This window comes from Pleurodeles waltl, chromosome 3_2 (genome assembly GCF_031143425.1).
Source record: "Pleurodeles waltl isolate 20211129_DDA chromosome 3_2, aPleWal1.hap1.20221129, whole genome shotgun sequence".
In the NCBI taxonomy this organism is placed as follows: domain Eukaryota; kingdom Metazoa; phylum Chordata; class Amphibia; order Caudata; family Salamandridae; genus Pleurodeles; species Pleurodeles waltl.
Genome location: NC_090441.1, coordinates 25,181,645 through 25,199,104, shown reverse-complemented (window position 1 = coordinate 25,199,104; position 17,460 = coordinate 25,181,645). Strand labels below are relative to the sequence as shown.

At 48.0% G+C, this 17,460-nt stretch overlaps 1 protein-coding gene across 8 annotated transcripts in view; it reads left to right on the top strand.

Annotated features, from left to right (window-relative positions):
• The window catches only part of NF1 (neurofibromin 1), a 1,379,374-nt gene that overhangs the window by 513,361 nt on the left and 848,553 nt on the right, over positions 1-17,460 (top strand). For all 8 annotated transcript variants that reach the window (XM_069226659.1, XM_069226655.1, XM_069226657.1 and 5 more), the window contains exon 23: positions 12,998-13,081. In XM_069226659.1, the coding sequence (XP_069082760.1) occupies positions 12,998-13,081 (84 nt within the window). The remainder of the gene's footprint in view (positions 1-12,997; positions 13,082-17,460) is intronic.

Genomic DNA, 17,460 nt, shown 5'->3' with positions numbered 1-17,460 from the left:
TGTGATGTCCAGTTTGTTGTCGATTATTATTCCGCAGTTCCTGGTGTGGGTGCTGGGTGTGGATGGAGTTCGAACGGCCACCAGTTGGAGTCTCATGGTGAGGTGTTCTCGCCAAAGATCACTAATTCTGTCAGCAGTTCCAGTGTACATCAAAATCCAACTTTCCTTCGTCTGGATGTTCCACTTCTACTAAAAAGAAGAGAAATATGCTCACATATAAGAGTCTCTGAAGTAAATATCAGCTAGGTTAAGGCAACATAGTTCCTGGCGCTTCTTCCAGAAAAAAATAGTGGATTACCTGTGGACACATTATGTTTTATAGGACAGAACCTAGAAAGGGACCCATTATGACACTGGAGTACTTGTAATGGACAATACTTCTGTAATGATTGTCTCAGACTAACCACACTTGAGCCATGAAAATACAAGCAATTAACTATCTTTGAAAATAGACACTGCTACTTTTCAGTTCCCACCAAATTCACAAAGGGTAAACAGCCTTTGTATTTAAATTGCTTGTTTGACCATTTAGTCCATCAGTCACTGAAGGTTGAGAAGTAAACCAGCATCCTTACATAGAGGAAGGCAAGATAGGTGGTTCACGTTACCACTGGCACCGTTGGGTAGTATGAGTTCTGACTTTCCTCCAGTTTATCATCATCTGTCTGAGGAACTGTATTGTATAGTATAGTATTCTGTATAGTATCCTGGTTTAGAGCATACTTGCTAATATGGGGACACAGAGCAATCACATTTGGGTGATTTTCTTATTTTCGTAAGACACTCTAGCTTTTCATGCAAGAGCACAAAGTCTGTCTTACTGGAACTATGAAGTTCTCATACTGTACCCATTAAACCATGTTCTTTTTGTTTGCCAGAAACAGTGGAGTCTGTTCATTTTATTTCATGCTTATAAAGAAAGGGAGATATCAATATATAATTTTTTTTTTAAGTATTGATTTTGCCATATTTGAAGAGCACAAAAAAATAAGAGTAGAGGTTCAGTATGCGTAATTCCTGGCAAACATTACTAAGTCTGCTCAGCGATAGTGGCTAGATTTATTATAAAGTACTGGCATCACTCTTTGTTTGGGACTGTAATTCATGTGACCAGCTCACCAGTATCTTAATTTCTTCCTAGCCACTTGTTAAGAATCAAGGGTAAGATGACAGAATAAGAACAAATGTTAGTGATTCTTGAAAGTCCTGGTCCCTGCTCTCCCTTCTTTTTGAACACTCAACCTGCCACCCCCTTGGTGACCTTAAGACAAGTTGCTGCTTTACATGTTAGAATAAGACAGACTCTGCATTTGGAGATGTAGGAGGAGCCGTAAGGGGCATTGAACACATGCAGTCAGATGCTCTGTCACCGAGGGCTCAAAAATGTCTTCATGGTTACTTTGTTCTTCTGGAAAATATTGTATAGTCCTTATCTGATAGAGACTTCTAGCTGCAGATTCCTTATCTACAAATGCTCCCCAGGTGTCAGACTGGATCCATGAGATTGTTCGAGAGCAATACTGTAGGAAGCTGACTATATAGTGAACCAAAATGAGGTACGCTGTGTAAAGAGTCCAAGCAAAGCCCAGAGGAATCACAGAGGCAACATTAACACCCCAAATGCTCACTTTTGTGGTAGAGTGGGCGAGCAGTTAGGCATATCAGATGGTAATTCTAAGCATGTATTGTACACTCAGTCAGTAAGTGAGACACGCACTCACTAAACAAATTCCGACACCGTTTGAAAAAAAAACAAAAAAAAAAACATGTTCTTCTATATAAATGTTGGTACCAAGATCATTGAAATTAGGTGAGTACTTTTCGAGTTAAGAATTTTTACAGTTTTCAAAAGTTGACAGTCCAATTTTTGGATGGGTAATGTTATCGTATGGGGAGAAAAACATACTGCATATGGGTACTTAGCAGCAACTTACTAGACCCATCTTCTGGAGTTAAGGTAAGTATGGGGCAGGGTCAAAGGCAGCACCAACAGGTACGAAGCAGGCACTTCATAGGGATACTTAACAACAACTTACAGGACTGTTCTTCTGGACTTGAAGTGAGTATGAGGCACGGTCCAAGGCCACACCAACAGTTCACCCTGAGGGGGCTGTGGGGCGACTGGGTGCGGAGGTCTGTTGGGTGTCCCTGTCCCATTCACTTCAGTGGAGATGGTGCGGTCAGAAAGAGGCTGCAAGCAGGGACTGGAGGGCCAGTCCAGGGGAACCCACAGGGGGGCTCAACCCTTGAGATCCTCTGGCACCTAGGGACACCAATGGTCCACTTCTCGGGCTGTGGGGCAGCGGTGTCTTTTGGCTTCAAGTTCCGAGGCAAGGGATACTCTCATTTGGAAGGGGCCTGCAGAAAGAGGCTGCAGGTGGCATTGGGAAGTTCACTGTTGGCAAACCCAAGGTGGGCTTTGGCTCGGGTGGGCCTGGGGACCATGCTGACACCATTGGCCCATTTCACCTCTGGCTAGGGGGCACAGGTGCAGTAGTGCTGTCCGTGTCGGGTTGTGGCAGTCCGTAGCCCTAAGTGAGTTTTCTTTGGTGGATTCAGGCAGGCAGCTCCGCTACTCCTTGGGAGATCCTGGTTACTTCTCAAAGTGCTGGCAGTCCTTCCAGGCTTGGGAAGAAGAACAGCTGCAGGACGAGGAATCTTTGGCACAATGGGCGAGGACCGCAGGCAGGCCAGCGAGATTGGGGACAAGTCATTTGCTGCTCCTCAGTTCTTGTTTTTTGCAGCCCTTTGGGTCCTTCTTCTGTAGTGTAGCAAACCTGAGCACCTGGTAGCAGAGGTCCCGTAAATATTCAAGTTGGGGATGTTAAGGGGAGTGAAGGGTAGTAGCCAGTGGGTTACTTATCCCTACGATCACTACCCCCTCTAGATGACCACTTCCTTGGAGAGAGTGGGCATCACCCTGTTCCAGAATTCCTAATTCCACCACACACATGATGGTGGAATTCCTAGGGCTGTTTTCATTTCAGCCTGGTCACCCTAGAGGTGTGTCCAGCCTGCATATGCAACACGCCTCCTGCATAGCTAATTTTCCTACCTATCCAAGTGCCAAATGGGCCATGGGGCGGGCGGGTTGGCACCTCTCTTCTGAGGAAAGCCAGATCTAAATACCAAGGGTGGTGGGCTTTTTTGAAGCTCCCCTGCCTTGGAATGCAGATTTGCAGATTATCCTTTTGTGAGGGGTGGTTAACACCCCTGCCAGAGCAGGCTTTGTTCCTGACCACCTGAGAGCAAAGGCTTTCACTATTGGAGAGGTCAGAAACTTATCTGATGGTGGCAGACTGGTGGAATCTAGTCAGTAAGCCCACCAGCAGTTGTAGGTTTTCAGGGGCACCTAAGGTGCCCTCTGGGTACATGTATTAATAAATCCATCACTGGAATCAATGAGGGCTTATTAATACGAGATGTTTGATATGAAACATCTCTAGTTTCAGTGAAGCCATCATGTAGCTGGGGAACTCATATTGACCTGTGTCCAGCACATATATTTAAAACTGCTTCGCTGGTCACTTACTATATCTCAGAATCGACAAGGACATAGTAGGGACATATTTGCTCATGCAGATATTCCCACAAACTGTGCTTTAGCTCTTGGGAGTTCCTTTTTAGTACCCCTGCTGTAGGTACCATAGGCACTGTTTACTAGGGACTCACAGAGGTGCTAAATGGCCTGGCCACTTGGTGATCAAGTGTCTTGTTTTGAGGAAGGAACACTGGCACTGGGGACCTGGTTAACGGGAACCCCCGTGCACTTCAGTCAAAGTTACATCAAAACCCAAGGAAAAAATGTTGGGATTCTCCAACCAGAACTGTTTTCTACCAACACCCCTGTGTGCCCGTAGGTGGCGTCGTTCCGCTCCACATCCGTCATCGTCGGCGTCTGCATCAGAAATGACGTTGCAGTATCTATATAGGTGCCATCCAGACATGGCAACATCAATTATTTTATTTCTGCGCCAGTCAGCGCTGATGCAAGTGAAGAGCTGACAGAACTTTTTTGACTTTTTGTCGAATATTTTTTAAGTTTACGTCGTGGTTCATTGAGGATGTCATCAATCAAGACGGTTTTTAAGCCCTGCAGATTGTCATCAGGCAATATCAGTGATGGATCTTTTTTATGGCGTTTGGAATGCGAACATGACCCAAAGTCGTGCTCCCAGTGCCATGCATCTATAGGATTTGAGGGAGCAGTCTCTAAAGCTGATGGGGGCCCGGCAGGCGACTCCACGCAGCTCGAGGGGAAGGTCCCGTCCCACTCCCAAGTTCTCGGGGTGATCAGGTAAGTCAAGGCACAAGAAGAAGAGCAAGATGTTGAAGCGGTCTTCGACTTTTCCTTATCCATTGGCTGGCAGGAACGAGGGGGCGTCAGCATTCTAGGCCCCATTCATCGGAGCCCGGGCATGCTCCGCACCTCCCCAACATTTTGGGTGCCAGTGTAGGAAAGCACCCTTTTTGTATGGTTAGCCCCCACTTTTTCCCTGGGTTCTGATGTGCCTTTTACTGTTAGTGCACTGGGTTCCCAGTGCCAGATCTCTTTACTCAAAACTGCACAGTTGTTTTGCACAGCTGGCTAACTCTTTAGCGATCACTATAAGTTTCCTAGTAAATGGTATCCCTGAGCCTGGGGTACTAAGGAACATGTCTGAGGGCTGCAGCACCAGTTGTGCCACGCCCACAGATCCCCCACCAAACTCACACAAGTGCTGCCATTGCAAGCCGCATGTTTTTTCTTGCAGGTTGAATTGAAAATACGACCTGTCACCTCCCTTTGTTGGATTTATAAATAAAATGCACACAGAGGGCACCTTAGAGGTGCCCCCTGACAGCCTACCAACAACTAGTGTGTTCACTGACTGGTCCTGACAAGTTGAGTCACCACAGACATGTTTCTGCTCCCCCAAGGTGAGAGCCAGCGCTCTTGAGGGCCTGAGTCCAAAGCCTGCACTGGGCAGAGGTGTGACTTCCTCTTGAGGCAGGATGGACATTCCAGGGCAGGGAGCTTCAATGGCCTTCCCACATTTGTAATGCAACCTAGGTCTCTCCAAATGGTGGATGTAGGAAAGTAGCATCTTTCTGACATGCCTGGTGTCAATGTGTTTAGACTGTAGTGCACTGGGATCCTGCTAATCAGGACCCCAGTGTCCGTGCTCTCTCCTCTAAATTTTGCTGCTAAACCTTTACGCCACACAATTGGCAATCTGGTACACCCATATAAGTCCCTGTTATATGGTACGTGGGTATCTAGGGCATTGGTACACCAGGGGTCTCCTATGGACTGCAGCATGGATTTATGGCACCCATAGGAGCCCATGCAAACGGTGTCTGCAGACCTGCCATTGCAGCCTGCGTGAAATGGTGCATGCACTGTTCACCTCGGATATAAGGTTGGTCTTATATCATGGTCACTGCACTTAGATACTGTAAGTCACCCCTCTGGTAGGGCCCTCAGCCCAAAGGCAGGGTGCATGTCCCTAAGTGTGAGGGAACCTCTACCCCTACAAACCCTAGACTGCATTCCCTGGGTTTTGTAAGTGCGGGAAAGCCATCTTAAGGTATGTAGTGGACACGGTCAGTATGAGTGGTCCAACTATATAATGGCTTCTCTGAACATAGGCATGTTTGGTATCAACCATGTGGAATCATGCAACTACACCAATTTGAGTACTTGTTGCATGATCCCATGTACTCTGGGTGTTCCTTAGAGGATCTCCCAGTTCTGCCTGTGCAGCCTTATGGGGTCTGGCTGTCAACCCATGGTGCTGCTGATCCCAGACACTGTTATCCCTTCCTGCTGGCGAGCCTGGCTCAAGCAGGGGAAGGCAGGACAAAGGATTTCCTGCAAGGGAGAGGTATGACCACCGCTCACTTTAAAATTAGTCTCTCTGGGCTGGGGTGGGATGGCCTCTGTGCGCCACCAGTCTGCTTTGAAGGGCACATTTGGTGCCCTCCTTGCATAATCCAGTTTGCACCAGTTCAGGAGCCCAGGTTCCTGCTCTGGCACGAAACCACAGAAAGGACAGGGGAGTGACTCACCCCCCCAACCCCCTCCCCCCCAGCCAGCTCTTCCCCCTAGGGAGGTGCCCAGAGCTCTGCACAGTGGCCGGTTGATAGTGCCATCTTGGAAACAAGATGAGCATGGGCAGAGGCTCCTGGGAGCATCTGACTGGTTAGTCCAGGTAGATGACATTCCTGACCCCCTCTGATAGGTGGGTCACTACAGAGAATGATCAACCTCCTTTTAGGGTTACTTAACGGCTGCCCTGAGGGTGGGTCCTCAGATTTGTCGAGCAAGACTCTTCAAGGAACTCTCTGCAAGACGTCTTCTGCTCCTGGCCTCTGGAAACGCTGCTGGTCTGCTTTTGGACCTGAAACAAGACTGTATCCAGTTGGGAGGGCTCCCACTAAAACATTGTTTCTCTAGCTCCTGCAAGATTTCTGCATTATCTGTGGTTGTGCATCCTCCAGGGTCACAAGGACTCTGCCTGCATCCAAGAAGCAAGAAGGAATCTCCCTTGGAATGAAGGAGTCACTCCCCTGCAAGACAATGACAACTAGCTGGTGGAGCCTGCTGTCCCACGGACAACATAAAGGCTCTAGTCACAGGTGGTGGTTCTTTGGTCCTCTCTGGGGCTAGCTTGCTTTCTGACCAACTTGGGAGATGATGGACCCTTACTGCAGCCACTCTAACAGAAGCCCTGTGCACGGCTACTGTTGCTCTTGCCAAGGCTTGTCGAGACTTCCTCCAAGAAGATCTTTGAGCTCCAAGAAGCCCCAGCCTCCAGCACTCTGCAAATCCAAGATCATCTTCCATTCTGCAACTCCTGCGACATGGGCATCCTGTTTTGTTGTGCCGCTGAGGCCTCTCTGTGTCTCCCTGTGCCTGCTGCCATTGGGGTACTCGTGGGGGCTACTCTGACTCCAGCTGGCTTTACTTCCTGCTGAAAGTCTGTCCTGACTTCCCTTCAAGGGTCCAGTCCTTGACCTTGCTGGTCCTCCAGAATCTGCAAACGTCCTTGCAACTGCTGTTTGCATTTGCCAAGGCTTCTTGGTGGCCCTGCTGGCCACTGATCCTCCTGCAGTCCGTGGAGCGACGTGAGACAGCTCATGGGCAACTACAAGGATCTCCTGGATCCCTCTGTTCTTCGCAGCTGGACTTCATCTCTCGCTTTCCTGCAGGAACTTCACCTCCAAGATGGTGAGCATTGCCTACCTGCACTGTCTGGACATCTCCAAGTGGTCTGGACACTTTCCCTGTCTTTTTCAGGTTCTTCTTGTCCAGAAACCACCTTCTGGCTCCACCAGCCTGGTCCACAGTTTGCGACAGCAGCTGGACAACCGAGGCTTCCATTGACTCCAGACAGGATTTCTGACGCCAATTCATCTCTATGTACCTGGGCTCCCTGGTGTAGGTACTCTGGTCTTCTGGGTATCCTGAGTGGGGGAACTCTCCAACCTTCCCTGTACCAACTGATTTCCTCAGTGTTCACTCTGAAGGGTCCTGAATCCATAAAAATCAACTGCAACAGATAAGTGTTATCCTATGGGACACCTGGCTCGATAACAACTCTGCACCTGTGGCATTTCTAATACTTACCTCTGGTAATTTTCTACTCCCCCAGCCCCTGGGATTCTAACACACCTACCTTGGTTGGGCAACTCCATTCTTATACCACTTCCTTAGTATTTGGTTTGCTCCATTCCCCCTTGTGTGCCACTTCAGTTAGGATTATGCCCGCTTCCCAGCGGAAGTGGTCATGAGAAGGGTGTAGTCACCCTAAAGGTGGTCAGCCCATTGGTTACCGCCTGGCACTCCCTCTAACATCTCTAAATTGACTATTTAAGTGGCACCCCTGAACCCTAGAACTCAGATTTGACAACCTAAGAAGACCCAGACAAAGAGGAGTTGCACCCGCAGAAGAGAAAAAGAAGCGGCAGCTGACCTGAACCCAGCCTCTGCGGCCTGCCTAGTGACCTCGAAGAATCCTGCACAACAAGCCAACTCATCCAGCCTTCAATAGTCAAGTCTCCTGTGGGCAGCGGACTTGCTCTGCAAGAAGAAACTCCAATGAAAATACTCTGCATCTGCTGGACCACGGACACCCGACACCATAAGTGACCACTGCAACCGAAGTCCACAACCCGAGGTGAAGCCAACCAACCGTGCCAGTGTTGGTCCCCAGCTGCCCATAGAACGAGTCCAGTGTGTTCTCACCCATCTTAGAATCTCCTGTGATGCCTGCAATCTCTGCACGCAGGCCCTCTCTCCCACAGGCTTGTGGAGAGAGAAAATCTGACAGCTCCAGTAACCACTGCACCCATGATACCGGACCCCAGCTGAGGTCATCCATGCCACCAATGTCTCCCTGCTCCTAAGAGCTTGTGTCCACCCTAGGTCCACCCTGTTGGACTTCCTGGCGATGCCTGCAGCTTCGCCACACAGGACTCCCTGACCGCAAGCACTCCCAGGCGTGAAAACCTGATGCCTAAAGACACCCCTGCATCTGCCACCCTTGGGCACAGAAGAGGACTATAAGTGCACCTATGTCCCTGAGCACCCTAGGTCTACTAACTACCTGCTTGTTGTACCTGACAGGCTTCCTAGCCAGAGCCTGCAGCCTGCGTTCACAAGGATGAAACCATAGGGCACCAGACGCCTTACTGCACTTTGCACCTGGCTGCCCCGTGCCACCTGTTGATGTAGTTTTGATCAGTGCCCAGTACTTACCTTAACTACCTGAGATTGGCTTCGAAAGTCATTGATAACTCTGTGGTTGTTGAACATTATTTTCTTCTGTAGGATAATAAAAGTCTACTTACCTGATTGCGAAGTTCTTGGGTTTGAAACATATATAAAAAGAAATGCTATTTTTCTGAATTGGTTTCAGATTTATTCTTTGATTGTGTGCCTCATTTATTGCCGCTGTGTACAACAAATGCTTAGCACTACCCTCTGATAAGCCTAACTTCTCACCTAAACTACCACAAATAAAGCATTAGGCATATATACTTTTGCCTCTGCAATACCTGTTGAGGATCCACTGGATTCTTTGCACAGTGTACTTCATTTTAGTGCACTATATAGAGAGCCAGGTTCCTCCAGTGCCCCCTGCCCAACTGAAGGAGTTCTAGACAGCCATGTGCCTCAGTTTTTGGGCTGTATGAACCCATTGTTGCTCCTTCAGGCCCCACGGAGTCAGAGGGGTCCCCATTGAGTTCAACGCTTTAAGCTTCAGGCTATGGCCAGGTCCCTTCCTTACCCCCCCTCCCCTCAACAGCATCATCTAAACCCTCCTAGTCTGCCTCTTTGCCACCATGGGCACCCAGTGGGCTACAGGGATCACCATCAACTGCCCCACTGTCAGTCCATAACATTAGATAGGTGGGTTTTGTCAGATTGGCCGACTAGGCTACTCCCTCCTCCTCGCTACTGCCCCTCCTTCCATGCCACCATCTCATGACCAGATAACCTAGGATAATCTATCCCTTCTCTACAAGGAAGTTGCTGCAGTCGTTTTTGGCAAAGGAAGCCATAGGGAGGGTTTCTGATGCCAGAAGTAGGCTTTGGTTATTATTCTGTCTAATTTCTGGTTCACAAAATGAATAAGTGTCTTTGCCCTATTTTAGACCTACAACCCCTCAATCTCTTTCTCAAGAAGGAGAAATACAAAATGCTCACACTGGCTCAGGTCTTACCTGCGCTGGGCCCAGGAGACTGGATGCTAGTGTTGGATTTGCAGGGCGGTTATTTCCTCATCCCTGTCCTGCTTACCCTCAGACATGACCTGCGGTTCATAGTAGGCTTGAGCACTTTCAGTTCACCCTGCTTCCATTTATCCTTACCAGCATCCTTCGGGTGTTGACCAAGGTAATGTCGGTGGTTGCAGTTCATCTGTGGGGGTCAGGGGTGTCAGTCTTCCTCTATCTCGACGACTGACTGTTGAAGGCAGGCTTTCCCCAGGCTGTCATCTCCCATCTCCAGACTACAACAAGCCTCCTGCATTCTCTGGGGTTCACTATAAATCTGCCCAAGACACACCTGACTCCCTCTCGTACGCTCCTTTTCATCAGAGCTGTTCTGGACACTGTGCAAGTTCGGGCTTATCCTCCTGAGCAGCGAGTCCAGGATATTCAGGCTATGATACCAATGTTTTAGCCTCTATCCTGGATTTCAGTGAGACTGACTCTGAGGCTGTTGGAACTCATGGCTTCTTGCATTCTGCCAGTGACACATGCAAGCTCTGTAGTGGGACCTGCTGTTTCAGGGGAATTTCACCACCATGGTCCAGATCTTGGAGGGGACTGCTAAAGATCTGCAGTGGTGGGTGACGAAATATGATTGCCAGATGCAGATCCCTCTCCCTGCCCCAACGATATCTGACAATGACAGATGCGTCACTCCTGGGATGGGGCTGCTATCTCGGAGAGGTGTAGATCATAAGACTCTGGTCTCCAGCGAAATCTGGACTCCACATGAGTCTGCTAGAGTCCTGGACGATCAACTGACATTGCAAGCCTTTCATCCTTCCATCAAGAGAAGGCAAGTGCAGGTGTTTACGGAGAACACCACTGCATGAGGTACTGCAACAAACTGGGCGGGGTGTTGTAATGGACCCTATGGCAAGAGGTTCTACTCCTCTGGACATGGCTGGAACAACAGGGCATATCTGTGGTGGTTCTACACCTGGCCAGTTCTCAAGAAGATCAGGAATGGCCAGGCCCAAGTAATCCTTGTGGCTCTAAACTGGGCACGGAGAGTCTGGTATCCCGAGCTGCTGACCATGTTCACTGATCTGACTGCCCCTTCGGGAAGATCTTCTGTTGCAGCAGCCAGGGAGGGTTCTTCTGCACAGCCTGTCCACTCTCCACCTTCTTGCTTGGAACTTGAGTGGCGGCAGTTGACAGCTTTTGACCTTCCTCCTGAAGTCTGTAATGTAATCTTTGCATCCAGGCATCCCTCCACCAAAAGGGTATACACCTGTTGTTAGAAGAAAAGTGTGGAATGGTGCACAGACATGTCTGTTGATCCCCTTTCTGCCGCTCTCTCTGAGGTTTTACTTTTCATTCTTTCCCTTGCCCTGCAGGGCTCTGCTTTGGTCACTCTTAAGGGAAATTTATCTGCCATTTCTCCTTCCTTGCAGCTGCCTGATCTACCATCCTTGTTTAGGTCTCTTATTGTACGCAGGTTTCTCAAAGGTCTTACTCGTCTATTCCCTCCTTCCCCATTATTTATGCCCCAGTAGGATCTTAATTTGGTTCTGACGTTTTTGATGTGCACTCCTTTCAAACCCCTTCACAATTATCACCTCAGGCTTCTCACATTGAAATCAGTCTTCCTTGTGGCAATTACATCTGCTAACAGAGTGAGTGAGTTGCAGGCCTTATCATCTAAGCCGCCGTACCTCTATATATCCTGACGAAGTAGTGCTTCGCTCAAGGGCCTCTCTGCTGCCAAAAGTAGTCACACCTTTTCATGTAGGCCAATCATTCACCCTGCCTACTTTTTTGCACCCCACATCCTCCTAAGGAAGAGGAGAGACTCCACTGCCTGGACCCAAAAAGAGCATTGGTGTGCTACCTTGATCATACCCATGAGTTCCTGGTGGACGACCAGCTCTTCATGGGGTATGTGGATGCACAGAAAGGTCGGGCTGCAGAAACAAACCATCTCTCATTGGGTTGTGCTCTGCATCAAGATCTGCTATTCACTGGCCAAAAAGCAACCTCCTGAAGGCTTGCATTCTCATTTCACCAGAGCTAAAGCTGCGACCACTACATTAGCATACAGAGTTCTGGCCCTGGACATCTGCCAGGCAGCAACTTGGGCATTTCTGCACACGTTTACCAAACACTACTGCCTGGACAGTCAGGTCACTAGGGATAGGCACTTTGCCCTTTCGAGCTTGCAGGATTTCCTTGTTTGAAATTGGTTTGCAGGCCCACCTCTGGGGATGGTATTGCTTGGGTTTTATTCACAGGTAAGAAATCTGCAGCTAGAAGTCTCTATCAGACGGAAAAGTTATTTAACTTCTGCAATACCTTATCTGGTAGAGACTATGGTCAGTGGAATGCACGACGGGTGCTGCTGCACCGGCCACATCGCTACATTGGCGCCAGCTCCATTAGGAGCCGGTGTCAATGTTAAGGCCCTGTTAACCGTCGTTTCCGCCTGCCAGCCCTGCTGTGAACTCTTAATGGGGACGGTGGGGTTCAGGCCACACAGGCGGTCTGAAGGCGAAATGAGTTTAGCAGGCGGCAGAATGAGGGTCTATATCTTGCTGCAGATTTCTTACCTAACCAACCATCCTCCCAACTCTGCGAACAGATGTCTAGGAGCAGGGACTTCGCTTTCAGGGCCCTAGTTTTGACACAGCAATGGTCTGTTTTCTTCGTGGCTTTGTCTTCTGGTGTGGAAAGTTGTGAAAAGAAACTGACGTCGGAGTGCCTGAATGATGTCTGTATAGGTACTGCAACATCATTTTCAGCACTGAGGACGCTGATGAGGAACACTGAGCCAATCGTCACCACCTACCGGCGGGCAGTGGTACTGCTCATGAAAAAACATCCAGCTACAGGCTGATGCCTGGGGAGAATTCACAGGTAAGGAATTTGCAGCTAGGCATACTCTCTACCAGATAAGGCTTTACTGAAGGTTAGTAACTTGTCCATAAATGCCTCATGCAATTGCCCATCAGTTCTGCAAGAGCTTCAGCAAGTTTTTTTAAAATATTGAAATCGCTGTCAAACAGTGCTTTTCAACGTGCAGTTAATTATTTTAAAGTGTAGTTAGGAAGTTATCTTTATAGTCTTTCTGTTAGAATGTTAAGATCATGGAAGGGAAGAAAGAAGATTTGTTGCCAACAGCCTGATATATATGAATGATTATGACTACCCAGATCACTTGATTAACTAAACTTTTAAAGCATTATTTTTAGATTTGATGTATAGATCATTTCTTAACTGAAATATCTTTGCACAAAAGGAACAAGATGGTGGAGTACTTGACTGATTGGGTCATGGGAACATCTAACCAAGCAGCAGATGAAGATGTAAAATGCTTGACAAGGTAAATGCAGTCTTGGAAAATAAAAACATGTTTCGGATTGTACATTTATTTTCCATGTATTTCTATTTTTTTTTTTCTTTCCATTGATCTTGCATGAATGTTCTTATGTATTCTGCACTAAGCTCTTTTCTGCATGCATCTGCCCTAGAATATAAAATGTGAAGTTTGTGTTTTTCGTCGCTCACTTCATTTTTTTACAATGACAATCAATCAATAAATAACTTTATTCCGGCTAAAAGCCATAAAAGTATCCAGTAACTAACAACAATGACCGTAGAATACAGTTATAAATTAGTGAAAAAATACAAACTCCACATGAAACATTAAAAGGAAGCAAGTATTCTAATAGGTAAAAATATTAAAATTCAATTCTTAAAATAGTTCAAAGCAAATATCTAAATTGTAAAATCCTAAGGGCCAGGCTAGACTAGGCTCCATATAGTAATCTGATTCTTCTTACAATAGTCTAAGCTAAAATGGGCTGTTAATACACCTATTTGTAACAATAATACAAACTTAATATCAAAATTCCTTTTTTCTTTAACAGGCAAATCTTCGTGATTCCATGGTCACAATGATCGGTTGTGGCCTAGGATAATTATGGCTAATCTAATCGGTCAGCGACGTTTCCTCTGGTTCTTATGGCCCACACGTTTTGTAGGTACCTGGCAACGGCAAAGACAACCTTGTCACTTGTGTCGCTTGCAAGAATTCGCAAGGATGTGTTATACTCCCTTATCCCCATTAGTCTGCATAAAGGGATTATCCACTTCTTCCTGGGCACCGAATATCTAGGACAAAAAAACATAAAATGGACCAATGTCTCTGGTTGCTCGGGACAGAAGTGGCAGAAACTCGGTTTGTGGACCTCCTTGCACCATCTTGCAGAGAATGTGTTAAGGGTCAATGTTCCTAACCTAAATTTAATAAAAAGGCTTTTAACGTAGGGGGGATTGATATTGTCCATATAAGCCTCAAACTTGGGGCTGCATTTGTGGTCCAAAAACAGTAACGTCCTACTACTATGGTCCTTTTTGGACCAAAGTTGGATCAAAATATACTCCCAGTAACACTGCCTTATTCGTGCCTTTGCTTCCTTTGTTAGGTTGTAGGGGTCTCTCCACTCCTCATCCACTTTGATGAGTTGGCACGTGTCTCTAATGTGTTTAAATCAGGGAATTTTTAACATGTCACGATCCGCTAGGAGCTCGGCAACTGCTGTCTGATAGGGGGACAGGTATTCGGATGTCCAAAGGCGGACCCAATACATAAGGGGTCTTAGGGCAGCCTCACTGTGGATCTCATTTAGGGCTAGATCAAATCTGAGGGGTAAGAGTGGAGAACTTATCGGTAGATGTAGAAAATTACGCATAAAGCGATTTTCCACCGTCGTCAGGGAACTAGAGTTGCTATGCCCCCATAATTCAGCCCTGTAAATTGAGGCAGCCACAGCCGCTGCCTTGTATACCGTGATGGCGGGGGAAATCTCTCCCTCTGTGGAGTTAGCAATTTTTCTCGCTATCACGGCTGACCTCTGTCAAAGAGTGGACACACTCTTCTCTATCTGTGCCGTCCACCGTTGGTCGTCCGATATCCTGATCCCCAAATAATCAAACTGACTGACTCTCTCTATCGGTTGGCCTACCAAAGTCATTTTCCCCCTAAAAAACTTGTGAGGATTGAAAATAATAAATTTAGTCTTAGAATAATTTTTCTCTAGGCCCCCCTTGATGCAAAATTTAGAAAAGGCATCAAGTTCATTTTGAAGGCCCATTGGGGTTCGTGAGATCAATAAGGTGTCATCTGCAAACATTAAAATAGGAACAGGGGTTCCTGCTAACTTTGGGGCGTCATGATTGCAGTGCATCAGCTGGTCGACCGCACCATTGATATAAAGATTGAACAGTGTGGGGGCCAGAACACACCCCTGTCTAACCCCCCTGTCAATAGGTATGGCTTCTGTCAAGTCGCCACCATGGGACCAGCGTACCTGGGCACAAGTGCTCTCATGGAGACACCTGATCAATTTTAACATCTCTCTATCGAGTTTGTAGGTCTCAAGGACGTTCCACAATAGATCCCTTGGGACCATATCAAACGCTGCTTTTAGGTCAATGAAGGCCACGTATAAATGGCTCTTGGTTAATGACAGATGTTTCCAACAAAGAAGATTAAACGTAAATGCCTGATCGATTGTGCTCACGCCCTTCCTAAACCCTGGATCGCCTCCTTCCTCTCCAACCGCACTCAAAGAGTCTACCTCCCACCTTTTCGCTCAGACCCCACTGAGATCATCTGCGGCTTCCCTCAAGGCTCCTCGCTCAGCCCGACACTCTTCAATGTCTACATGAGCCCCCTCGCCGACATCGTACGCAAGCACATCATCATCATCACCTCCTACGCCGACGACACTCAACTTATACTTTCCCTCACCAAGGACCCCGCCAGCGCTAAGACCAACCTACAAGACGGCATGAAGGACGTCGCAGATTGGATGAGGCTCAGCCGTCTAAAACTGAACTCAGACAAAACGGAAGTCCTCATCCTCGGCAACACCCCGACCGCATGGGGATCACTCCTGGTGGCCCACGGCCCTTGGCACCGCACCGACCCCCTCAGACCACGCTCGCAACCTCGGCTTCATCTTGGACCCTCTTCTCACCATGACCAAACAAGTCAACGCCGTGTCCTCCTCCTGCTTCCTCACCCTCCGCATGCTCCGCAAGATCTTCCGCTGGATCCCCACCGACACCAAAAAAAACGTGACCCACGCCCTAGTCACTAGCCGCCTGGACTACGGCAACACCCTTTATGCTGGGACCACCGCAAAACTCCAAAAACGTCTGCAACGTATCCAAAACGCCTCCGCCCGCCTCATCCTCGACGTACCCCGCAACAGCCACTTCTCCGCCCACCTGAGACACCTACATTGGCTCCCAGTCAGCAAAAGGATCACCTTCCGACTTCTCACCCACGCACACAAAGCCCTCCACGACAAGGGACCTGAATACCTCAACCGACGCCTCAGCTTCTACGCCCCCACTGGTCTCCTCCGTTCCACCGGCCTCGCGCTCGCTGCCGTTCCTCGCATCCGCCGCTCCACGGCGGGTGGGAGGTCTTTCTCCTACCTGGCAGCCAAGACCTGGAACACCTCCCCACCAGCCTCAGGACCACCCAGGACCACTCCGCATTCCGGAGACTCCTCAAGACCTGGCTCTTCGAGCAGCAGTAACCCCCTTCCCCCTAGCGCCTTGAGACCTGCACGGGTGAGTAGCGCGCTTTTTAAATGTTAATGATTTGATTTGATTTGATTTGCCTGGAGGTCAGAGAGAATATGTCAGTCCACTATCCACACCTGCAATCTGGCCAAGATTTGCTTACAAAAAACGTTTTGGCTTATATCAATTAAACTTATTGGCCTATAGTTGGAAGGAAGTTCCCTTGAGCCCTTTTTAAAAACGGGGATTATAATTGCTCCTTGCCATGTGGAAGGGAGCCCCCCGCCTCTCATAATCTCGTTACTAAGTGTGTTTAAATATAGAGACCAGGTTCTGGGTCGGGACAAATACAAATCACCGGGGATAACATCCAGCCCTGGAGCCTTCCCTTTACGTAACGTATGGAGTGCCAGGGTTGTTTCTTTTAAAGAAAAAGGGGCCAGATCGAATTTAAATGCAGTGGCTAACCCGGAGGTAAGTCGACGAGGGGCCCCTCAAAAGGTGGCGAGGCAGTAAAGCTACTAATTTGAGCCACACTGTACACAGCGCTGAAATGAGACACCCAGAGTGCTGGCTGAATTACTGGGTAAGTCTCCGCTGTGTCAGAATATCCTGTATCTGCCACTAGTTTCCAGAACAGTTTTATGTCCTTTACATGTAAAGCGTCTACCATGGCCTTCCAATGTTTAGATTCCCACTCTTTTTTTGAATTTTTCAGCTCAATTTTGTATGCAATCCTGGAGGCTCTTATCATACAACGACTCCCTGCCTTCAATGCTTCCAAAAGCCGTAGCTTGGCCAGTCGGCAAGAGCTGGAAAACCTCCTCGGATCTAAACCTGGTTTCAGCCCGCCTCCTTGTTACCTGGAAAAAGAGTCCTAGCTGGTTGACCATAGTGTTGTGCAGTTTAATTATGTCAACCTGTATCAAGGCAATGTGCTTCAGGGGGGAAAGCGTTGATGTCACCACTTTATATAGTGCTACCTGAAAGTTTACATCATCTACCACCTTTTCCCACCTTACATTTTTGTGATCATGTGTCGCAGCTAGGATACTACCCTTCACCCACTTGGAGACAAGACTACATTTAAATGGGGAGATTGAAAAAAGTATACAAAGAGCTTGATCACTATCGTCACGCGGAAGAACTACCATGTCAGTA